Below are 26,325 nucleotides of genomic sequence, written 5' to 3'. Positions count from 1 at the left end.
ATAATTAAAAAACCCACGATAAACCTTGTCTTGCACCTGTCATCATGGCAAATGACTGCAATTATAACTCTGAAGTTCTATGTGCTGTCATCTTAATGTTATCTGATATCAAGCAATCTCGGTGTCACATAAAGTGAGTCTAGGTGTCATATAAGGTGTTGTTATGCTAAATTAAAATGTCTGCCTATAGAACAATGGCCAGTGTGACTTCATTCCTGCTTGTGCATGCATCTTGGTTGAGTGATACTCCTCTCGATTGCCATTTTTTAATTATATAATCACATATTTTATATTGCCACGCAGCCACGTGAAGAATCAGTCTTCTCAAGACTTCAAAGGTAGGCTGCAAAAGCTAATAAGATTGTCAAAAGAGGTATTAATTCAACAATGTGCTGACTGAGATTGCAGTGGTGTATGCAGGCACTGCGTCACTGAGAGCTCTTTGTGCAAATACATCAATTAGAAAATGGCACTGCAAGCAATGCAATGTAGCCTCACACTTGCGCAAACTGTAAAACATATTGTTAAATCAACAGATGTAGTTTCTTAGTTTAATTATTACATGTTGGGAGGACAACTGAAGGAATCCCTGCCATGCTATAATGTGTTCGGATCACGTCCGATCCGATTTTAAGTAGTTGCTGACGTGTAGTCCCAATTCAATACCTCCGCAATTCAATGAAAGAGAAAATAGAGACGACATTCAAATTGTCTCAGATATCTTTTTTTAAAAAATAAATATATCCCAAGATAGATTCAGATAGGGTCGCTGATGGTTTAGTGGTACACTCGCCTGATTTGTGTGTGGGCAGCGTGGGATCAGTTCCCACTCGGTGATGGTGTGGATGTGGGTGTGAATGGTTGGTTGTCTCCATATGAGCCCTGCAACTGACTGACGACCAATTCAAGTTGTTGTCTCCCTTCCGCCCCAAAACAGCTGAAATAGGCTCCAGCGACCCTGTTCAGGATAAGCCGTGTTGAGAACGGATGGATGGAGGGATTTCCCAAGATGATACCATCTTGTAAAATGGCTGTCAATAAGCAGTGGTTCCAGCACGCCAGCGACTCTCATGAGGACAAGCGGTTCAGATTATGGATGGATAAAATCAAGTCAAGAACTAAAACATATCGTTCATGATTTCAGCAATTAAGAAAATGGAAGAATACTTTCTTTTTCAGCCGATACTGATCAGCAGATTGGCCTCAATTTCCGATCATGTCGATCTCATGCTCACTAGCGGTATAATTTAATGAGATCTTATGCCAACGCTGTCAAGATTCTGAAAATGTTATAATATAATATATATATACATATATAATAATATATAATATAAATGTTATAGCCCCCCCCACACACACACACAAAATGTATTTTTTTATTTCCAACATTTACCTACAGAGCTGAATTTTACTACCTTATACTGAGGGATGCTTCTAATATCGTTACCCTTTCTTGCATATAATAAAAACTTATTACGAACCACTGCAGTTCTGCATCATCGCAAACTACAATGTGGCATCAGGCCTAACTGTAAATGCTTTTAAATTCAGTGTATGCTTTTTTTCTAACCATCTACGATTAATGTCTATTAAAGCAATTGTAAGATCAAGTTATCTAAAATCTTGTTCATGCACTGCATGACCTTTTGTGAATTAAATAAACAAAAGCAACAAATTACACACCTCTGTTAGAGACACACACACGCACACACACACACACACACACACGCAAAAAAAATGAAGGAAATGTGCATTTTAGAATGTGCCAAAATTCCTATTGACAAGCCACAAAGGTCATATGTGCTTTAAGCAAAAGGATCAAAACTTCAGCTTTTGGTTCCCAGTCACACAGTTCTATATTTGTGAAGCATGTCAACACTGTACCGACAATTTTATAACTTCAGTACAAGTTAGTGAGAGAGCTTAAGGAATCCCTGCGTGTGTATGACCTTAAGGTGTGAAGGGGGTACGGGAGGTGGGTGTAAAGATGGGGAGGTCAACCAACTTGCAATGTCCCCCAACTTCCTGACTCGCGTGAACTTGCCTTTAGCAGTTTAGCCCCTCCGCCAACGGGGCTCAATTACGGGCCGAGTGAGGCCAACAGCTGTGGGCAAACAAATTATTCCGAGCTCGCAAGCCAGTACTTAATAAAGGTAGCTTGGGTCCAAACCAAGCGGGGTGTCATGAGATAAGCCCCGTGCGTTTGTGCGTGTGCGTGTGTGTGTGTGTGTGCGCGCACCATGCGTGCGTGGGCGTGAGTGTGTGTGACAGTCTCACGCTGATACATACCAGTCGGTTGAGGCTTCTTCGTAGCATCTTGATTCCCACAACTCTCCAGGCGGCTTTGGTTCCACAGATCCGCCTCCCCCCCGGCCGCCCCCACGAGCAACTTTACATGTAAATGTTAGTGAAGCTAGCTCCTCCTCGGCTATCTATCTTCTACTCTACGGACGTTAGTTAGGAAAGCTGCGGCGGTGACGCTACATCCTCTCGGTTCGTCTTGTAGTCGTAGACTCCGTCGTCTCGTCACCATTCGCATTCTGTGCCGCCCAAGAGGCTCGGCGTCTCGGTTCGCCCGTCGCGTTTCTTCCCTTCGAGGCTCCGAGCTGGAGCCGACGCGGGCATCTCGCTCGCTGGTGAACTGGCAGCTGGCTGGCTCGGGCGCCCTGTTGCTGCAGCGAGGAGCCGGTTTGGCTTGCGTCTTCGCCTGCTTCACAGCGATACCGGAAAATGCCGCTTAAATGGTTGAACTTGGGAATGCCGGCAAAACCGGGCCGGTGGCGTCACCTCACTGGTGAAGAAGTCCCAGTGAGTGGAGTGACTGAGTGGTGGCGTCTTCTTCCAGTAAAAGGATAACTCGCCCCTCCCGACTGAAGGTGCGGCAACTTTGGCCCCTGGTGCACTCTGGGTAATGTGGTCCTGAAGACTACAATACCCGCTTCCGCAATTCCCTTCAAGTGCGTGTTTTGAACGTCAGGTGTGACGTCAGGTGATATGGCGTCCACGAGTGTGCATTACGTCAAACGTCAAACCTTTGAAACCTCGTCAAACCTTTCATGGCTTTACCTCAAAGAACTACGGGCTACTAGTACTAAAATATATATTTTTAAAGATTTCTTTTCATGTACGCTCCTCACAAAAGGTTTGGGGTGTTTGGCTTTTGGGTGAAATTTCAGGACAAGCCTAAAATGTTTTCAAACCTTTACCGGCGACCTTAATGAGACCTCCCCGCTTTTGAATGCACATGTCCAACTGTTAAATGTTTCAGTACTTTTTGCACAAGTTGCTGTTCTTTAACGAGGAACTTAACGGCAAAATTCACAACAGGTGTCTGATCCTTGAATCGACCAATACATGTTCTGGTTCCAATTGGAGCTGGTGTTTAAACAGTTGTCGTCATCGAGTAAAAAAATAAATAAAAGACACCTTTGCAGTTGGAATTCCGTTTGAAGCCCTCTGCAAGTCGGATCCTTCCCCCCACAAGGAAAACCAACAGATGTGCTCATTTCTTTATTCTCTCCTTTATGGCCTTGACGAATAAAGTAGTCCTTTGCAGCCACTCTGTGGCAAATGTAGGCAATTACCAATCTTTTTTGGGGTGGCCCTCTATTACGGTACTCAGATTTTTGCAATTCAAGGCAGGAATCAATTCTGAGCCGGCATAGCTGTTCATTGTATCTCACATTCGTTTTATGTCTACTGGTGCTAAATTTCAGCATACTAACACAAAATGTTGAAACTCGGAAGAGGCTGCTATCTTTGCTCTACATCAAGCAGAGAGTTGGCTGAAACTCTGCAAGTTAAAATGAACTCTCACATGGAGAAATGTCCTGCACAGCATTAGAGAGCCAGACAATAGTCGCAGCTAAAGGATCCTCCGACAAGGTTAATACCTCAAAAACCACAGATACCAACATCCAAGAATGGCTCTGAACGTAAAGAGTGAAAAGAATAGGAAGTAATAGCACTACCTACTCTTATAGTCTTAATAAAAATGCATGTGATGATCGCATAACATTGATAGTCAATGTTAAATGGTAAGATTGCACTTTGGGTCTCGAAGTCGATCTTGTCCTCGATAATCGTCCTATTTATTTACTTTATCGTGACAGTCCTCATTAATCAACACAAGAATAAACAGTGTAAATGCGCCGGACTTCGCATAAATGCTAGTTTGCAGTCCTCATAGCAGATTCGAGCGGCGATTTGCATGTGCCAACTGATTTGCGAGTGGCATTAGGTGACCGTACCTGACGACTCTGCTTGCTTGTCAACAGGGATTTAAACACAATAATGTAAATAAATATGATATATCCAGGTAGAGACGCAAACATTTTCTTTGCTGTTTGAATCATCTAACCATCAATTTTCTACAGTGTTTATCCCCAATAGAGTCGCGTTTAAAAACGCAAAACGGGAGCCTGCACTTTATACTGTACTGCATATCATGTATATTTTCTGAGCTGTTTTCACTTACATCGTTAAATTGGGGTTCAGTACAAGGTTCTGTGAAGTCTTATTTCTTGATTGTGAATCTAATTTTCACCAACGCAAAACTTCAAACATGACACGTGACAATCGCAAATGTGCAGCGTCTTTTTTAAACAATCAGTGCAACTCACGTTCGTCTCTCTGTTTATTTTAGTCAGCGTACAAATTCACGTAGTCAATCAAAAATAAACTATCAAGTCAACATAAGACCTACTGTGCACTCAAAACAGATGCAGTGCGGTCTTAAAACTTGGGCTCTGTTACCACCTAGTGTCGTGAGAGAAGAAACGCTGAAATTTAGCCGGTTATGTGAATAATTTATTCAGTGTGACCACAGGGCAACAGAATACATATCAATTTTCCAGCATGCATTATACTGGAAAGTAGTATAGTAACAATATTAATAATAGGTAGTAGTAGTTAGTCTAGTACAGCTTAAACGAGTGAGCCGTCCACATGCTAACTCTTTTAAGACTATTTGCACAGAGCTTATTTACACTCCCATAAAAACGGTCTAAGATTTACGACGTTCTAGCAAACCTTAATTCATAATTACTCCAAAAACGCTTCACTTCAAAACCGCGTATGTCGTTACAGTTTGTAAACTGCAGTCTGAAGACTGTGCAACAGATTGTTGCAATTCAACGTTTTTACACAAGGGGGCGGTCTAGTGACACGAATGACGCATTGCGTCAACCTGCTTCATGGAGGAGAAACCATCCGCAGGCAAGTAAGACTGTACACTACAGGCGTTTATTAACTTTTTTTTCTGAAATGCAATTAAGAGCACAACATTTTACTTTTCAAATGTAAAATTTTGTGATTGGCCTACAAGTGGCAGTATTGCATAAGCACAATATCAAATACACTCAGGGTGTGCTGTATTTAAAATATTATTAATATTAAACGATGTGCTGTTATAACGTGCCAATCTGTTTGGTTGTCAGAGTTGTTCAGAACATTTTATAGACAAACATTCACACTCACGTTCTCAGCTAAGGACAATTTATAGCAATGATAGGCCTATTTTAGGGTGGCTTCTGCTGCCCTAAAATGTTCATAAGCACGCCCCCCCCCACCCACCCCCCCCCCACACACACAAACACACACACGCACACAAAATTATTTGCTCACAAGATTTATTAATTTGGATTTTGATAAAAAGTAGCTAGAACGGCTCATCATTATTCACTTAAATATAATCATAAAATGGGCAAAATTATCCTTTCAAATATGTTTAGACAACTTGTTGATATTACTTTTATTGTTTAATTTAAAGCTCATGAAGCAATGTTTTACTTCAACCATCTAGGCACATATGCACCAAAATGTATGCTTTGTGACTTCAAAAGTACTTCAGAGCAGTGTGCTGTGAGCCAGGGAAGAGAAGGGAAGGAAAGAGGCGGAATTAAAAAAAAAAAAAAACACTTCTCAGACGGTTCAAGCGTTCAAGGGCATTAACAGATTTGTTCTCGAATTGCTTACACCTTATATTTTTCCCAAGTAGTTTATTGATACATTTGTGTAAGGCTATGTTCACACTGCAGCTCAATTCCGATTTACGGCTTTATGTGACACATATCTGATTATTTCATGTAGTGTGAACAGTATAAATCAGATAATTTTTTTTCTCCAAATTTGACCTGGGCCTCTTTCATATATGGTTATATATCGGATATGTATGCGATGGGTCTCCAGTAAGAACTCTCATCCGCAAACATCCGACCGATATAAAAATAAATGCGGGCTGGGCAGAGTGCTTAAGAGATGACTGAGAACATTGTTCACTCTTAATCCCACTTGAAACAAGAAGCATAAAGTGGACTTTGGTGGTGATAGTAGTTATTCAAAAGATTCATTTGTTATGTGTGACATCATCTTTAGTAGACGTCTTCATTAAATGAGGAGCTTGACAAACGTTGCTTCACATCCTCCAAATATTTCTACCTCCTCCCGCCTCGCTACTTTGGCGAAATGAGATGATGACCATTTACTTGCCCCATTGATGATTGGGGCAAGTAAATAGATGATGCCCCATTACATTTTTATTTTATTTATTTTTTCGTGCATGTCACTCGAGGTGGTGTTTTGTGTGCATTTTGTGCATCATATTACGTATCGCTCACATTAGAAGTTTTATTTGTTGTTTTTTTTTATGTGAACAGGTACATCAAAAGATTGGATTTAACAAAACCAAAAAAAGTGAATCTGGCATCACACCCTGCAGTGTGAACGTAGCCAAAAATCAGGCCGAGAATGAGTTCAATTTTGTACTCAGCAAAAAGCTGAAAGAAAATATTTTTGTAGTTGGAAATTCCAGTGCCAAGATTATCTGTTCTTCTTGCCGATTGTCTCCCCTTTATATCTGTCTGCCTCTGCCCACATAGTGTGAAGATTTTCCATCCATTATCTTGAGAACATTGGCCCTGACATTATGCGGCTCGTAATCTTCACATCTGGAGGTACGGATATGCCCTCGCTCACCAAAAATGGCGGCATTTGACAGTATAAAGGCAAGACGATAATTGCCCAAAAGTTATAAAATAACGCTGAGGTGGTGTTTCAAGCTGTGACCAATATATACTGTATCCAGCAGGCAGCACGCCTGTACCAGCACAGATTTTGATTGGGAGGAATGTCGGCGCCATTGACTGTTGGTGCTGGACAGACCTGGGGCGCTTGTGTTTTTTGCGCCAGTAATGGGCAGCATTTTTCACAACCCCGATTTATTCAGTGGCTATGTCAGCGCTGTTGGACAGTTTGGCGTTGGTGCGGCTGGATGGATGGCCGCTGAAGTTGAGGATGAGGAGAGAGGAGCGTTGGCGAAGAGCGCCGATGCGTATTTGGAACCGAGAGTCGCCGCTTGGAATTGAAATGGATTTCCATGGGACAGGAGAAGTGAACCAATCTCTTTTTTCGTCAATGGATGCTACAGCTTCTTGTTGACTTTGAAACTTAGCTGGTAGCCGACGTGTGCACATTTTGAGCATGACGTCTCTGATCCACTGGTTAAAGGACACTTTGATTCTCTCCTCTTTCATCTCAAACTGCTTCAAACATCAAAGCGTATGACGGAAAAGTGGTTAGGACTGCACGACTGTCCGTGTTTTATGTTATGTGTTGTGTTTATTATTTTAGTTTATGCTAACTGTTTTGTAAAGCGCTTTGTTACAGCTGCCGCTGTTGTGAAAGCGCTATATAAATCAGCATGTATTGTATTGTATTGTATTGTATCCAGTAACATCAAATGGGTTCATAATGTGTCAAAATATGTTGACGTGGGGACTGTGCAATAGTATCAATTTGTGGAAAAACATGTCATTGACCCTATTTTGGACGTACGAGGTTTCCACCCGGCAACGGCGAATCAGCAACATTTGCGTTTGTGTTTATTCTCCCGTTTTGCAAAAGGAATACAAGGAACATAAGTTTGTCAAATAACACTAAACGAGGCCTCAGCTGTTGATTGAAAATGCACGCTGCCTGACGAATTTGCCGGGCATTCCCTCTGCGGCTTTCCCCTCGTGTGTCTCCGTCGTACTTGTGAATTTAAACTGACAGCCTCTGTGGAAGAGTTGGGAGACTTCCCTAGCCATCTGTCTGAGAGGACCACCCCCACCCTCCACCCACTCTCCTACCCGCAAACCCTCGCCTCCCCCTTTCCCGCCCTGCACGCATCCCTCATTCCCACACTGGGCCTTTGTCAGCAGTTCCTGTCCGCGGTCTAGGCGTGGCGTGCGCGGAGGCCGGGGCGACCGTGGGCGCTTTCAGAGGCACCTGCAGATGGGACAAAGGGCCAAGGGTGCTGAGGCTGAAGACAGATTGATGCTTTGTGCGCCGGGCCTGGAGAGAGAGCGAGTAAGGGAGAGAGTGGGTTCTTGGGGGTGGGGGTGTTGGCGGGGGTGGATAGTTAGCTGAGAAGTTTTTCTGGGAGAGGATTTTGAGGGGTACGGCGGGGTGAAGGAGGTGGTGGGGGTTGGTCCGTCACTCCAGTCTGTGTGAGTCCAAGCTTTTCGGAGCACCCGGAGAGATTGACAGCCTTTGTGGGCCGCATCCCCCGCACAATGGTCATGCTTTAATGGGCGGTAAAGCTAAGAGAAGAGCTTTTGGGGACGTTTTTTTTTTTTTTTTTTTCCTTTCGGTGAAGGGAGGTGCTACTCGCTGGCTGCCATGGCGGTGTGGGTAGACTGAGAGGGACAGGGGGGGCCCGAAAGGCTTTACTGCTTTGCTTGGTGGGGACCAATTCATGGGCATTCAATCCGAGGCTCGTTATTCACTGAATGCATCCAGTGGAGGAATGCAGCAGCATCAATTAGAATGTGTTTGTAGATAGCAACGCCGGGAAGAAAATCTCTTTCTCTCCTTTTGCTAGCGAGACAACACGGTCCGACTATAGGAGTTGTCAGAGCCACAAAGCCTTTTTTGTGGCCCTCTCTCCATTACACTACCAGTGCAATATGTAAGGTGGGGACTCTTTTGATTTAGATTAAGTGGAAAAAACACTAAATCCTATTTTTATTCAGCAGGGATAATGGCGTTATACTCCATAAAGGTCTTTAACTACTTAGCTTAAAATCATCCCCGGCTCCCTTTTCACTCCGGCCCAGTGTCTTACTCTCATTGGGGGCATTATATTTATTCAATGGCGGAGGGTCAAAGACAGTCTGTTCAACAGAGTTGCTTGTCGCCTTAACTGCCGCATCACTTCTAATTGTGTATCGGTGGGTCAGTGGTTTGTGGAGGTGTCCCCCCCCCCCCCCCCCCCCCCAGAAGAAAGGACGAGCGGATATGAATTTAAACAGTATCTTGTAAGGCATTGTCTGGAGTGGGCTCAGGCCACCACTTCAGGCTCAGAGAGTCTTTCAGAAAGCGACAATTTTTCTCCCCTTTCTTTCACCACAACCTTGAACGCGGCGTAATAAAAAGCAGCGGAAAACACTTTGGTGGCGATCGCATGTCGAGGTTGACACACTATTCAATGTTTTGAACGTGGAAAAGGCCAGCCGCACATGACCTTCCTACTAATTGGGCTACACTTACGACCATGCGTTTAAAAAAAAAATGTTTTTAATTTTTTTAATCACACTGTAGACACCGTTATGTATTTTGAAAAAAAATAAATAAAAGTCCACCTACTTCAATAGTTGCTTTAGAGCATTTCTATCATAGTTGGGAGTTGAAACCATCACCAGATATCACTCTTGTCACTGTTACGATGGACACTTTTGTTTTTCTGTTTTGCTCGGATGATACAGCCATTAGTTAAGTTGCCTTGAAGGTCATTTCATAACTTTTGTAAGCAATAGGCGCTGATATTTTTCCCGGTTGCAGAAAGGTGATTGACTATAACAGATCTGAAGTGAAATAATGACCAAAAAAACTAACAAAAACGTGTTGTGTTTTGGGGGTTCCAAAAAAGTAAGGAAGCAGTAGGTGAGGAGGATAATTTGTAATGAATGTCATTAATAGTTGTAGGACGCTGCCTGGTAGTGTAATACACTTAGAAAAAGTCGACACCCCCCTCTAAAAAAAAAAGTATTTTTTCTTTTTTGGGAATATAAAACAATTGGAAACTTTTCCTACCAATAATGTGCAGTGTAACCTGTAAAACTCAACGAAAAACCAAAAGTATTTTAGCTCAAGGAAGTAAAAATAAATGAGGTTGCACAAGTGTACGCAACTTGAAACTTGTGTTAAATGAGAGTCAGGATCCACTTCCCAACATTTTAAGTGCAACGTTATCTTTGCGTCAAATGTACTATTTGGGCTAAAAATGTTCAACTTTAGGTTACAAAGTTTTGCAGACATGTTTGAAATCTCCCTCACTCAAGTGGGAAAATATGTTCTAGTACAGTACATTTGGAATCACTGCTTCTTTTTATTTCCTAAATGTATTTCATTATTTGTGACAGAACAGGCTCTGTATTAGAAATACCTTCAACTTTGGAGTGATAATTTTTGGGGGGGGGGGGTGACAAATAAGATTTCCTGATGCAATTTTGTCAGAAAATAAATATGACACACATACATTTCCTTTTTTTTCTCAAGGGATGCAGGTCTGCATTCCATTTCATCCCCAATTTCCTTGCTTTTAACACAAGATGGTACAGATGGCATTTGTGCTGCGGCGTGATGCAATTGCATTTTTTTTTCTGCACGCCTTAGGTTTAATAAGAACTAACTGCCGGGAACCTAGAAAGGTGTAGATTTCAATATGGGCAATTATGCGCCATTTCAAGCCAAATGTGCCAAATTTGCATGCTGTGAAAAGGGCGAGCCACAGTCGCACAAGTGCATGAAAAGTGCAGTAAATTGGGGCAAACATCGCGACGTGGGGGGGAAAGGCACCTCCGCCGTAATTGATTGTGCGATTGTAGGGGAGGGGGAGAGAGGGGCCTCGAAACGCAGGCGGCAATTAAAAACGCTTCTTCTGCGCGTCAAAGAATTGGCAGGTTTTTATGCGGGCCAAGTGTCAGCGCACAGGATGGAGGGGTGAGATCATTTGCAGCAAAATGTGCTCAAATATGGACAGATGTCTTCTTCATACATGGCTGTCAATTGGACTGAGAGAGGGAGGAAGGATGGATGGATGGATGGCCTCCTCTAAGAGACAGAGCTTCCTGCCCCGAGTACTGAGAGGGGCACGAGAGGAGGAAGCTGAGAGGGATGGGAAGGGAGGTGTGTATGGAGGGAGAGGAGGGGGGGGGGGGGAGACTTCCCTGAAACACCAGTTGATGGCTTTCTCGCACAAAGGCTGGAGTGACGCAGTCTGCGCTGCCGCAGAACAGCCTGCTCTCTGTCTGGATTCGACCCTGCCGCCGCGCACAAAGGGGAGCTCGAGTAAACGGTCCATGAATGTTGATTAATTGATGCCATTTTTTCGCAGCGTGCCATGGAGATTGAGAGGGAGCGCAAAGTCCCGGAGAGAACTCGTGTGCTTCTCATCCAAATGTTATACAACTGCAGAGGTGCCAAAATAGGCCTGCAAACTCTCTCTACTTAAGTACAAGTACAAATACTGGACCCCCCTTTTTTTTTTATCTGTCTTCTTCAGCTCCTTGGTGATACTCGAATGGTGTCTGAACAGTTTTTCTGTGCAATAGCAGAGTTGTTGTACAGTACTCACCCGGTGGTTGTTTGAATTCTCAATCTCAGTTGACTTCACTGGCAAAAATAAATCATAAAAAGAGTGAACTGAATAAAATGAACATTAAAACATGGGAAAGGTACATGGATAAATGAATATAAAATAAAATGTAATCATATTTTTGAAAATAATGAAAAAAATGTGTATAAAATAAATTATATATTTCAAATATTTCATATCAACTTCTCACATGACTTAGAGCTTTTGTTATGTCATGCCGGCATGCACGGAATAAAAAAAAAGTTTCCAAATTTAGGGTGGAAAAAGTCATCACAACAACAGAAAAAGACTCAATTAAAGTACAGTTGCGTCAAGTAAGTAAGACAAATGACTTTAATGACGCTCCTCACAGAAGATTAAAATTTCAAATTGTGACAAAAGTAGTGGCCGATTACTGATTACTGATACCAGATACCAGTATCTGGCTGATACTGGTCGCATTTCAATGTATCGAGTACCGGTACTCTTAAAGGCTGCGGATAACAGCCTCCAATACTTAAGACCCTCTCGTCTGCATTTTTACTATCAGGAAGGAAATGATGCACACGGATGACATGATGTTCATCTGTGTGAATTGCATCTTTCTCCACTCTCACATCCACATTAAGACACAAATACAAATATTTAGAAGCTTTCATTAGTCACAGTGCATTATGAGAGCATTGCTATCGAAATGTATACATTTATTTGACGACTCAATTTGAGTGGTATGACGATTTTCAGCGATTTCAGTTTGTTTTTTTAACGGCATTCATGCATTTACCACATTTCATCAACTGAGAATAGGCTAAGGTGTTTATTCTTCAGTGCATTAATAAGGTCTAATTTCCTGTTGAATGCAGTCCAGGCAACAAAGATTGTTTACTTACCTAAGTCTGTTATCCGGAGTGCTAAACTCACCTGTGGCTTAATTTGTTGTACTTGTATCCACCTTCAGTAGTATATTTGGTCATAGTCTGTCTTTGTTTTACACCGTGGTTCAGTAAAACGCCCCGAAAAGAAATCCCGGCTTTAAAGGGATTTATTGAAGTTTGTGTTGAACTGACTGGGTCTCTGTCATTGTGTTAATTCATTCAAATGTTATGTATCAAATGTACCTGTGTTATCAGTACTCGCTATCGGTCAGCACTTATACTGGTCTGGAAAAAAAAAAGATCACGAACAAACTAGTCATGGAACCCTGCGAACTCGGTCGCGTTTGCTTGCGCCGTTTGAGGCCTTAATCCCCTCAACTTCAATCCGTGTGAGCGCTTGCCAGTAAACAAAGTTCTCAGAGGCGGGTCTGGCTGGCATCCTTTGACTCCTCGACGGAGCTCAGGTGGCAAAAGCCCGCGGGGAAGGTTTCTCACGATGGGACTTCGGGGGTACAGGTGTCCCTGGAGAATGAGGGTGGCCCGGGGCGAGGAGGGGTGAAGCGCTGGCCCGTAGCCCACGTCAATGGAGGGATCCCAGGGCCCGGCTCAATAGGCCGGGTTCCACTTGATGGCGAGAGAAAGGAGCGTTTTAGCCACTGCCCAGCAGGAAAGATCTGGTTGTGGGAGACCTCTTTCAGGACTCAGTGTTTGTCTGAAGCCTGTCACAGCAGATGAGTACTCAGCAAACAGCGTGAACAAGGATTTGAACCAGAAAACCAACAGAGCCTTGACAATATTGTGATTGGGCCTTGTCTCCTTAGAGGGGCCTGAAAGCTGAATTGAGAGCAGGAACAAGTGTGCATTCAGAGCCGGGGGCCGATTCGTCTTTGGGACGTGTTTTATGGTTTTGAGGACTGTATGCGGTGGATAAAGCAAAGTCATGTTAATCTCCCCCCCGCTTTTCTTTCACCTGAAAGACGCCGACGACAAAGACGCACAAAGTCAGACGTGAATGAGACCTCTGCGATCTCCTGACCCAAGACGGACGACACCTTGTAAAGTTCTTTAAGTGGTGGGGGGTCACAAAGAGGTTGTTTATGTTGTTGACAAAAAAAAAAAACTTGCCTAATGAAACCAATTTGGCCGCTACATTCAAGATAAGAGGAATTCTCTGCATTGCTTCAAATGGAGATGGAGGACGCCCGTATTTGAGTTTGAGTTCGTTGTGTACCAGTCAACAAAAATACATTTTAACAGACGAACCCAGACAACAAATCAATTTTCCAGACTCATACTCCTTATCCACACAATTAATCAACGATTAATTGAATTGTGCATTTTTGAAAAAGTGCCAGTGAGGGAGCGGTAAAAATATTACTCTTGTCACATTTTGCAATTTATGGAATGACGTGGAATGGTATTGAAAAATGCCAAATGATATTGATTGATTTTGTTGAAAAATGATCAAATCAAAAGTGGAATGTGGAATGGATGTTATATATGTGGGAATTTTTGAAAGCTTGCAGCAGAATGAAGATGAACATTTTGAATCTTGAACGCAAATGATGTATTCAATGCATCAAAGGGAATGGATGGGGATTTCTATTTTTTGTGGGGCCGGGGTGAAAAGTTGAAGTTGGAATGATGGGCATAACATAAGAAATGTAGAATAATGTAAAAAAAAATGCAAATAAAATCAAAATCAAGTTAAATGGTGGAAAATAACGTGCCTTCAACATTCACACAATTACTTCATATCAACACTGACCTTTTACAAACACACACACACACACACACACACACGCTCCTTTTGGTCCAATTTAGTGCAGTGGGTAAACATTACATAATCTTTTGAAAATTCTTTCACCATGTTGTGGGTTACATTGCTACAAGTGACCGTGATTAAGATTAAGATATCCTTTATTTGTCCCACACTGGGGAAATTTACAGTCTACGGCAGCAAGATTGTGGGTAGATGTCACCTCTTTGGGTTAGCATAATCGTAACACACAACAAAACATTTCGGCATCATCTACAAAGAAATTGCAGTCCTCAATCTCAATCACTGATGAAAGTGAGTAAAAGCTTCGTGGATGTGGACTTGGGGGGGAAAAATGCACGGTCCTTGTGAAGACTATTACGCACACCCACGTTGACTCACGTGGACATTAATTCACCCTTGCCTTTGCACCCGTTTTCTATTCTGACGTGGGATTTGCAGAAAAATGTGTGACTCATGACGGTTATGTACTTTGATTACATTTTTTTGTGAGTAATGCCACAAATAGCCAATTGGATTTTCTTTCTTCACGCTGTGTATTTTTGCTAAATGAACATACAAAATATCAAGTACATCCAATTTCATGAGTTTTATGAGTCTTACAGCTTTGATCAATGATGGTTAAGGTTGTTGACTTGATTGTCTGCCGGATATTAAAATAGCCTAATGGGTGTGACTGCCAACTCGTTATTGGTCTATGACAGTTAGATGATGTAACAGCTATGATTGAACTCTATGAACTCTGCCGCACAACAACCGGTCATGCCACCATAATAATGATAACGACAACAATAATAATAACAGCAATAGTAATGATAATAATACAGGGGTGCCTAGAGAGTTCAATTCGTTTCATGACCAGGCTCATTTGTGAAAACATTTTCTGGATCTTTACCCAGTGAAATAATGGAAATGCCATGAATCCATTCCAACATCCCCGCACCAATAAATAAATAAATAAATAAAATTTTACAAAGGAAAAACTGGGATGATTTTAAATGAGAAAAATAGATGATGCTGGACTTTATAAATAAGTAGTTTAATTTGACAATCAAATATAATATAAAGTATGAAAGCATTTTAGTCGCATTTTTTGCTTCAATTCATTGAACATGTTCCTGTTCCTTTCTGGCCACCTGGCGTTAGTATAATACAGACATCCGGTTGTAGGCAGAGTTGGTTACAGGTCCTCAGTAAACTGCAGTAATTTCACTTTATCTGCACGTAGGATAAAGAATATATGCCTGTGAGTACTCTTACGCGCTCTGTTTATGTGCTGTTGTGTTCAAAGATCCATTGCTTCAAGGGTTATGATACTGTTACATATGCCAGTCGTTAGTCTGTCAATGGTTTTAGCATTAAGCTCGCAGACACAAATCTAAGATAAGTTGTTTTGATTACTCTTGTAGCCATGGATAGTCGATATTTAGAATCATGAATATGCAAAGTTATCATCGTGTATTTCTTATGTTCTCATGTTATGTTAATAAGAGACAATAGCTCCCTAAAAAAAGTCAGAAAACAGAAATATTCCGCAAGAACAAACAGCGACTATATAAACGGATTATCTTTACCCTTTTAGCTTTCAATATAAAATGTTGGTTTTATGTGTACTTTGCAAAAACAGCATAGAGAGGAGATTTTCGATGAATAACAGATGGATATCATCTGTTATTCCCCCCAACCCCAAATTATGAAATTAGCAAATGTTGCGAAAGGTCGACAGTGTGCTAATATACGGTGCTTCATGGAACGCATTAGCTGACACTTTAATCGTTCAATATTAAATTAAAAAAAAAATTACATTGAACTTTTGTACATTCCACGGACACGTTCACACTTTTATGTCATTTCCTCGGGCTCAAATCAGCCTGCAAAATCAACAGGTGGAAACCAAACAGAAGTGGAAGCACGCTGAAAGCAGATTACAGCGAAAGCAAAGTGATTATGCGCCCGAGTTTTTGTTTCCGCTCTGACTTGGTACACGTTTACCGAGCTGTTTACCCATTTGTTGGCGAGGGAGAGGCGCGCACAAAGAGCAATGTTGTCTCTCGGAGGAGTTGGGCTAACTTTGAAGGCTTGTGAAGACGAGGGGGATGTGGGGGGTGGGGGGCTGGGAGGAGGGGGCTGGTGATGGAATGGGCCAGGAAGGACTGTGACTTCTCCATTGAGAGTGCAGGGGCACGCTGGATTAGCTTGATTTGCCTGTGAATGGGCTGCGTCCATTCTTCTTGTTAGGGAGCTGTCACATCGAATTGAGAAAGTGAAAACCTCCTTTTATCAACCTTTTCCAAGTGAAACTGAACAGGCAATCAATAACTGAATTCAGCCTCTGAGGGGCAAAGTCAGGCAGAATGATATGGGCCTGTTATAAAAGGGCTGTTTGTCAAATTGTTAATGGGGGGGGGTGTTAGCGGATAAACTGATGTCATTTTTTTTTCTTTGCCGCGGATGCTGTTGATTTGAACAGAAAATAGAAATGAAGGTTTAATTAAGAGTCTAAATGTGCAAAGTGGTGCAATGAAAAATATTTTTGGTTCCATTACTGAAGTAGGCTAGTGACTTGTATTAACACAGTAACTAAGATGTAATTGTAGTATCGCTGCAGTGTAATCCAAATCAGCATTTTTCTTTATAATATCGACTGTCTGTTAAAGCCGACAGCCTGTATTTTAAAGATGATATTATCACATGTACACAAGCTTTATTTTGGAGTAATGCTGCAGTTAACTTCCAACCCACCCATTTAGCTATTCTAAATGGTCTACAAATATTTATACATGTTGACTTTTTAAATTATGCAAATAGGTTAAAAAGTTGTCCTTGTCTCTGATAAAGTCATTAGGTTATGTACTGAATGTTACACTGTAATATTGAATTGAATTGAATTGAATTGAACTGAATACAACTTTATTGGCAAATGTGCTGTATGTATGTGTAACATACAGCACAGATGAATTTTTTTCTCTATCAACATAAAACAAGTCACAGTAACCGAGCTTTAAATGTAGTACTGCTGCACAAAAATTCAATTCAACCTTTAAAAATGTTGTACATAAAAAAATTATTTCAAAATATCAGCAGTGATGGCATAATTATATGTTATTATATTATTATAACATAGCAACAGAGTATTGCTGTGCTAAAATCAAAAATTTCTATGACTGATCTATATGGTCTAAAACAAACCATGCGTTTTGAATCTAATTTTGTATGTCCTTTTTAAACTCAACAAGCTAGATTGCATTGACATCATAAATGTGTTGTTTAATTGTAATAACATAGTGACTTAGCATTCCTGGAACTATTTTTCCAGTGAACTTAGATCCCTATTATCTGGCAAACTCAATTTGCTGCAAATCTCATTTTTAATTAATTTTATTTTTATTCTGTTGTTGAAATCAAAGCCGTAAAACATTTATTCCAAAACTTTAAAATATTTTTTGGCAATGACTTATCAAAGAAAATTCTAGAAGTTTTATTTCCACAAATATCACTTGAATTACAATAACACATTTTTGACAAGATGATAATGCTCATTTTGCAAAGGGTTCAATAAAAGCCTAGCAAAACAATGTGGGCCGGCTCCCTTTTTTTTCTGGGCCGAACAACACCATATTGTTTTGGAGTTTCATTATATTGACCTTATTGTGTCATTGTGCTTGCACTGACACCATGATAATGCCTGAATACAGAGGGAATTATGCTCCGTATAAATAGATCCCATCGTGGAGGATCACTTCAATTATCCCACTACACATTGACAACATGCACAAGATAAAAAAAAAACGCAAAGCTTTAGTCCAAACTGGTCTCAAGGCGCTCTTCAAACATTGTTTAGGCTTTTGTTAGCGGGCCGCAGGAACATCACAGCCATCAATGGAAATAAAGACGAGAAATACAACTCGGCTGATACATTAACCACTTTTCTATGATATGTTTTAAAACCATTAGCTCTATTTCTTTTTGCAATGTTTTTTACGATTCTTTCAAGTACTGTATTATTCCCCGAATTTGTCTCGCACACACCCACTAAGAAAAAAAAAATGCACATAAGCGCGATGGGTTCTGGCTGCACATTCAAATAATTCATCAACAAAATTTCCTTTCCGTTTTCACGCCGTGTGGAGAAAATGAGTCGGATCATTTGGCCTCATCAATCAGTCGGGTAATTGACGTCCGGAGCGTTACACACTTAATTGAGCACCTTGATTGTTGCCTGTCATCATTCCCACAGGATTCTGATACATTACGGCACATTACAGTAATCCATCTCTTCGCCTTGCACATAGCGGGCTCCTTCTTACTTGGATGCTATTTTAAAACCCTCCTAAAATCAATTGAAAACGTGCTCTCATTTCTGTGAAACTGTCACTCATCCATCTTGTATGCAAAGATAGTGTGCAATGAAAAATGATAACGCGGCAATTCATTTATTCCACTCCATCATTTTTTTTAATATCTTAAAAAAAACACAATAACCCGCGACAATCAATCAGGATCATTAGACTCATCAAGTTAAAAAGTATGATCATCCAATAACCAATGATCATCATGTTGACTCTGACACAAAAGATTACAATCAAATGGAATTCTCGCTCTTAACCCACCGAGCAAAATATTGCTTAGGATAATCTTTTCAAGACATCTGATAATCGGGCCTTCACTGATGTGCATACCCCAACTAACAATTGTCGACCCTGAACATTTTTCAAGCAGATCAGGGAAGAAAAGTCACTTAATACTGCAGGATAATCGCTGTGGACAGTCTTTCAAAGTACAGTAATCTGCCAATTGAAATTTGTGGACATAAGAGGGGTTGGGGGTTGCTAAAATAAGGCTTGATTATCATCTGTATGTGTATACCTCGATTAACAATTTTCCATCTTGATCATTTTCTGAGTAGTTCAGGTTGATTATTAAATTTTAAGCACATCCCACAGCACCGGATAATCACCCAGGATAATCTTTTGTAGACCTCAGACATTACCCCTTTCCGAACTAGATCATAAATGGGGAAGAAATACTAAAATCAGCCCACTTATCTGGTTGTACTGTTCAATTATCAACCGCAATTACTGGATTTTTTTTTAACCTTGACCATTTTCCGAGCAGATTGAGAAAGAAAAGTCACTTCTAATATACTCCAAACCCAAGGATAGTCATGATAATCATTTAGATGGATTTTGATGGATGATTGCATAATTGCTGACTTTGGATAGATATTTTTTGTTCTCATTCAAAAGTCATAATAACATTTACATTCAGTCGTAAGAAGTGGAGGATGGGGCGCGGGGGGTAAAGTGTCAATTTCCACCTGATTATCATTTTGTGTGTACCACTTCATACTTAAAAAAAAATCCAACCATTCATGACACTAGTTAAACACTTAAGGCCCCCCAGGCCAGGAAAGAGGTTGCAGAGGTCACATGCCGACACTCTCATCTCCCTGTTGGCAGAAAGGTGTAAGGTAGCAGTCGCATGAGTGTGTGTGTGGTTTTGGGGTCCTGTGAGAGGGGGGGGGGGGGGGGTCTTAATTGAGTTACTAGATGACTGGCGTTTCCCACATTCCTGCCCTGAGCTAACGAGAGGGGTTTAAAAAGAAGGGAAAAAAAAGCTCCCAGTTCCGACTCCTGAGTGCAGCTGCGAGTCAATTATCATCAAGCATGCACGCATCTGTGTACAAACAATTCCACAGCTGTCGCTATTCACTGTGTGTGTGTGTGCGCGTGTGTGCGTGTGTTGACATAGAAAGTGCAGGTTCACCCTGAGGCTCGTCTCCGCCACGTTAGAAGGTGTCGCAGTTGAGTCGGGACACATTGCACACGTGCGGCCTAAATAGGTGGTAGCGGGTTACATGTGGACAAGCCGACGAGTTTTTTTTTTTTTGTCCAATTCTTTGATACTTGAACCCCAATTTTTTTTAGACAAAAGTGTTGTTACTTTTTTTGTTTAAGTCAAAACAATTGAACATTCTTCTCTCACACTTCATTAAATTAACTCCAATAACAGACATATGCTCTGCTCCAATGTATACAGCAGCAAATGTTCTTCGGCGGGTGGAGGTAGCCCGAAAAATTATTTGCCCAAGTCATATTTGAATATTTTCAGAAAACAAGACAACACAATGTTGGTGTTCCTAATTGATTAGGTAAAAGTTAAAAAAAAGTACATTAAAAATGACAATGTTATTGGGCCAATGATTATCTCAAGTGAACTTCAAATAAATGTGATTTTGTTCTGAAATTATACCTTCTATTCTGGGAAAGACACATTCACACGATAAAAACCTTTATTCCTGCCATCAAATAGACAGTCCTGAAAACCTGGACTCGCTCCCACTCACCCGTTTTTAAAATGCTTATATTTATATTTTATGTTTTATAATTAAATTATTTATATACTTTTGTCCTCTACTTTCTCCCTTTCATAATTTTGCTGCTGTAAATTAGGAATTTCTCCATTGTGAGACGAATAAAAGTTTTCATATCTTAATACACCATTCATCCATCCATTTCCAACACCGCTTATCTTGTACAGGCTGCTGGATCCAATCCCAGTTGACTTTAGACAAAAGGCGCCCTGAACGGGTCGCCAGTCAGTCGCAGGGCACATATAGAGACAGACCTCACACGCAATCACTGAGTGGGAACCCATCCCACACTGCCCACACACCAGTCAAAAACAAAACAAAGCCAAAAAAAAGACGATCAATGTAGGAATGTCAGATTTAATGGATGCAATGATACGTGATGTCACAATCATTTTAGAGCTTTCAAATGGCGCAAGTTATTTATTTCGTCGTTTATTTATAGCACAGCTATTTAAGTAATTATACGTCACAATCACATCTGATCTTTTAACTGTCCGAAAGCTAAGGTAGGAATGAGAAACTGGTTCAGCATGTTTGTTATATTTGCATACCGGTCCACTTTTTTATATAAGCTCGGTTTGCGGATCCCCAAACCTGAGGTTGGGAACCTCTGTGACAAAAAGTGCGCCAGTGAGAATGAGTCCAGCGTGACTTGCGAGGATCCGCTGACGGTTGACTTTATGACATGGAGTGGACAGTTTCAGGGCCAGAATGGGAGGAGGAGGAGATGGTGATGGTGGGGGGGAGGGACGCTGTCAGCTCCGAGGGGGCTGCGCTGAGGAGCCAGCGGGAGGCCAGCTTGGCCCCTAGGATGCCTCGTCACCACGGCAAAGCCCCGGAATGCGCCGGCACACAATGAGCTCCCGGGGCTCAGAGGGCACTCCGATTTGATAACCACATTAAAGTCCCGGCAACATCTGCTGGGGTGCGGGAGAAAGTGGCGGGCTTTAACCCCCCGAAACTGGGATCATTAACCCTCAGCCTTGTGAGAGAAGAGAAACAACAGCTCTCTTATTTGTCAGCCGCCCCGCACAGTCCTGCGGGGGCTAATATTTTACTAAAAACAGCGTGAGAAGAGAAGCGGCCGTGGGCACCATGGAGAGGCCTCCTTCACACTTTACAGACGCGCATTAGCGCCAAAGCGCAGTGTTAAACGAATGCGGAAGCTCGCAACGTAAACATTTGCAGAGCCCGGTAAGTAGACGCTGTCTGTGACTCAGGCCCAGAATTGAAACGCGTGATCAGATTTTTCTTTTTCAGTTGCTTTTGACAAAATTTGAAAAACAAGCGCTGTATTGTGAGAGTGAACTTCCCAACAAGATGGCGAACAATTTTTCAACAAGAGATTTCAAACTGTTGAATGCCATCTACAGTTGAAATTGAATACAAGGAGAATTACGCGTGCATTTTAAGCAACCACATCACACTGACTAAGGAACGTTTGTTAGCTTAACGCTAACACACAATGCAAAACACCATAACCTAGTGACTAAAATGAGCATCGATGTTCTAAATATTTATTTGAGCAGTCAGTTCCGTATATTCTATTTCTTTATTTCACATGTTTTGTTCAAATGTGTCATACATGTTTAGTTACAATATGTAGAAGGCTATTTCTGAATTGAAAAACACATTCCAATTTTGATTCGGGGTTGGTAACACATTCACGGAATTTCCTTTCATTTCAAAGGGGAAAGATGATTTGAAATATGGCTGTTTTACATTACCAGCTTGGTCAAGGCACGGAAGAAATGACTGGAAGGAGCTGATTGGTAGACACAAGGAGCAGGGCTCACGAGAACAGGTGGAAACGAAAACCTATATGAGCAAACAAGACATAATAAAGAGACATGGGGAAATGAGACCTAACATGAAACAAACCTAAATGTATTTAAAACAATGCAAAAGCCCACCAAAAGCAAAATGGTATGACACGAGGGATCGTGATGCTTTTCCACTAGGTGGCGGAATGTACACTGAGCTTTACTGAACGTAGGTGCAACGTCATAGATGAAGAAAAAGGAAGGAAGGAAGGAAGGTACGGCCCCATAAAACAAGAATATATGCCCTTGAGGTTTGAGTATTGTTTGTTCTGTTTGTATGTGTTGCTGCTCCCTTGGTGTTAAAGTAGCAGTTGTGTCAATGTTTAGCATTTTGATAACACCGATGCTAATTGCCCTTACATGATGTTTTCCATTAGGTCCGATGTGTTAGCATTAAGCTAGGGTAATTATCAAGTTGGCGGAAGCGTTTTGTGTTAAAAAAAAAATCAGAATGGGTTTCAAGTGTGTGGGAGGGCTAAAACTATATAAAAGAAATGAGTTTCACCTATTATGGGCAGTTCCAACGTATCCCTGGCGACAAATGGTGGTTCCTGTTGACGCAGTTTTGATGACATTTCGCTTTGTTTCATGTTTTGTCACATTCCACTGTGGAACATTTTAATGGGTCTTCCACTCGGTTTTTTGTTGTTGTTTGTTTTATAACTCCACCAGTTCTCGTCAGCATTCTTCCTTGTGTCAACCAATCAGCTCCCTCCAGCCAGTCTTGTCTTATCCAGGTGGGCCTCGTCATCTGGTGAATTTGTATTTATTTCCCTGCTGTCATATGTCATAGACATGGTTTCTCCTTAGCCTTCAGTGTGGAGAACTTTGTTTCCCTTGTGTTTCTTTACTTGAATGATTTTTTTGGACATTTAATTGTGAGTGGGGGGTTCTCTGTGCTTGTATCCTTGGCTTTTTGTCTTCACATCTCAACATTATGAAAGTCCAAATCCGTGACACATTACATTTGACTTTCCTGTATGAGTGATCATTTCATTAAACTCTTGTCATTATTTTCGTTGATACGCTGGGAGAACTCTCATGTTTCCGGTGATGCCTAACGGTGCCAAGTCTCCGATACGGTTCCTGCATAAACAAGAAGAAAATTACCTTTTGCACGCACAAGCCCTTTTTTTTTGTGCTGGTGTTCTCTCCTGAGTTGTTAATGCGCGGTGAAGGATGGAGAAATAACAGGTGTCCCGTCACAAAGGGACACGTTTCATGCTTCCAGGATGTTCTGGTGCATCGTGGGTCAGCGCCAAGCCTCATCCACCTCCACAGGTTTCAAAGCACAGGCCACCTCGCTGTAATGAATAATTAGGGAAACAAAGGCTCACCGGGGGTGAGTGGACGAGGCAGGAGGCCGAGATGAAGGAGAGGATGTGGAGAGCCTAATGCGGCTACAACAGATGCGGCGAGGAGATGAGTTTCTTTTTTTTTTGGCCCCCTCCCATCCCACCCACCCCCGCCATGCGTCATAGAAAACATCATCCAAAATGCATTCCCTGGAGATGAGGGCCTGCAGGAGGTGCCCCCCGATGCACAAGGTCCTCAAGTGCCTCCACACAAGTAATCCCATTCACTGCCGCTCATTACATGGGCAATTAAGTGCTGGGGTGGAGGTGGATGGTAGGATGCGGGGCCTCGGCTAAGGAGTGTGTGTTTGTGTGTGTGTGTGCGTGTGTGTGTGTTGGAGGGGGGGGAGATCACGCAGGCCTATCAATTAGCAGTAATAGGAAGTGACCGAGCACAACGACTTAGTTACTGTACTTAATTTTAAGTAAGATTTTCAGTTATCTCCACTTTACTTGACTATTTCTTTTTCCGACATTTTATTTTTCGTCCCAACATTTCATACCGAAATCTATACTTTTGACTTCTCACCGTGTCACAATAGGCCTGTAACTTCTTCCAGCTTAGCTAAAGAGAGATCTGGTTGACTGATCGGGACTTGTGGCACAACAAGTTGATGCAGCCCGGATTCCGCAAATAATTTTCATGAGTTGGCCACTTCAGCCACTATTTTTATCCAGTGTCAATCAAAAATGCTTTAAAGGTGCTTTCAGCGACGGACATTGGAAAATTTTGTTTTCATTGTGCCACGTTGTTAAAATGTGTATTTTATACTGTATTTAATAAGATAAGATATCCATTATTGTGGGACAAATAAAGGATATCTTATCTTATCTTATTTGTCCAACAATTTAAAATTTAAAAGAAATTTACAGCCTCCAGCTGCAAGAATGTGGGTAGAAACAGGGATATGCGCTGCTGGAGAGGCAGCCACTCTCTCTTGTATTTTTACTTTTGACCATATATTTCCATCTGTACCTTTTCACTTACGTTGTTCTTGCGAGGTTGCTCTTGTCCCATTTTCGTTACTTAAAGGAGTTGAGCATTCTTATCCATTTTTCTAAACCAATATCTGTACTTCTACTTGAGTAGCGGGTGGGGGGTGAGTATTTTTGCCACCTGTCATTGAGTCACATGTTTGTTAAGTAAGGAAACGCTCATTGATCCAATTCTGCCCAGCAGAATCCCTTCCAGCAGCTCGCCAAGCCTCCCCCAGGCACCCCCCCCCCCACCTTAACCCACTCCCCACTCGCTGCTCCTTCACCTGGACCGGGTCTCTATGGACACCTGCCTCTCCTTAATGAAGATCCATGGCTTCATTTCCATTTCTGGAGTCATATCAGAGACGAGCGAGCACAAAACAGGCCTGTTTCGGAGAGCCGGATAGAATGACACGGCTAAGTGCTCCGGCAGAGCGGGGCAGCTGCGGAGCCTGAAAAATAGGATTTGGTCGGGGGCTTCTGAAGTGGGGGGCTTGGATGGAGAGGACTTGATGTTTGGATTGGTCACAATGGCGGCCGTGTGCTACCTCGCTAGCTCCTTGCCGCTAATGAGGCTTTCTGCGGGGCCCGAGAAGAACTTTGGAGGATACCTCACATGCACACGCAGGCAGGCGAGCCACACTCCTGCCCTATTATGCGCACAACAGCCATGCCATCTCTTCACCATATTGTACAAGACGCACAATGTGGCACTCTAACGCACGCCGGCGCAGATGTTCAGACTCACACAGGTCAGACGTTTATTTTTCCAAGGACACCCTCGTCATCTAAACGCCAATTAAACATAATGGCCACGTCTACCCCAAAATGTATTCAAAATGTTCCAATATCAAGTCCATAATACTTAGACACAAAAAGTGGTTTGCTGTCGGCATAAAATGTGTGTGGTGGATGTCATCGTATTTCATTGTCGAAATCAATTCACTCAATGGATCGTGGCCACAACGATAACAACTGTCTTGAAAGACCCATTTGAAACCTGAACCCTGGCTCCAAGCCCTAATTTGAAACAGTAATTCTGCCTTGAACTCCAATTTTGAGACCCTTCCCTTTACCAGAAACTTTGGCTCATTATGAAAAGATGTCATCTACCAGCCCACCCCTAAAATACACCCCCAACGTAGCCCCTCCCCCCTTGACTCCCAAAAAAGACACTCCGTCCGTGTCCAGTTAGCCTTGGATGGGCAGGTGGCGAAAGTATGTATGTGTGTGTGTGTGTGTGTGTGTGTGTGTGTGTGTGTGTCTTTCAATCTTTCAATACAGTGGTTGAGGCTATGCTTGTTAACATGTTCTAGCTCACTGACTCTTCTCAGTCCCACCCTGGGGGGAGGTAACTTTTGTGCACGAGTGTGCGTGTGTGTGTGTGTGTGTGTGTGTGTGTGTGTGTGTGTGTGTGTGCATGTGTGCGTTTTAAACTCGGTGATGAAGAGGAGGATGAGAAAGAGCTAATGAGAAATTAACTATTTTTTTTCTTTTTTTTCTCCTTTGAAAACATCCACAAAT

General features: G+C 41.9%; 1 protein-coding gene and 1 long non-coding RNA gene across 7 annotated transcripts in view; both read right to left on the bottom strand.

The window, feature by feature from the left end:
- The window catches only part of atp11c (ATPase phospholipid transporting 11C), a 42,984-nt gene extending 40,113 nt beyond the window's left edge, over positions 1-2,871 (bottom strand). For all 6 annotated transcript variants that reach the window (XR_007962365.1, XR_007962366.1, XM_052065237.1 and 3 more), the window contains exon 1: positions 2,290-2,871. Coding sequence is in view for 4 of the 6 variants with exons in the window: in XM_052065237.1 (XP_051921197.1) it covers positions 2,290-2,316 (27 nt within the window). In the remaining 2 variants the exon portion in view is untranslated. The remainder of the gene's footprint in view (positions 1-2,289) is intronic.
- Positions 2,872-16,029: 13,158 nt separating this feature from the next.
- LOC127607527 (uncharacterized) lies at positions 16,030-23,350 on the bottom strand. The gene is made up of 2 exons (XR_007964097.1): positions 22,373-23,350; positions 16,030-16,514 (listed from the first exon to the last, which is right to left on the bottom strand). It is a non-coding gene; the product is annotated as an uncharacterized LOC127607527 (long non-coding RNA).
- Positions 23,351-26,325: the final 2,975 nt, after the last annotated feature.

The sequence above is a fragment of the Hippocampus zosterae genome, chromosome 1 (genome assembly GCF_025434085.1).
Source record: "Hippocampus zosterae strain Florida chromosome 1, ASM2543408v3, whole genome shotgun sequence".
NCBI classification, from domain to species: domain Eukaryota; kingdom Metazoa; phylum Chordata; class Actinopteri; order Syngnathiformes; family Syngnathidae; genus Hippocampus; species Hippocampus zosterae.
The sequence above is the reverse complement of the archived record's forward strand: the minus strand, read 5'-3'. Positions and strand labels throughout refer to the sequence as shown.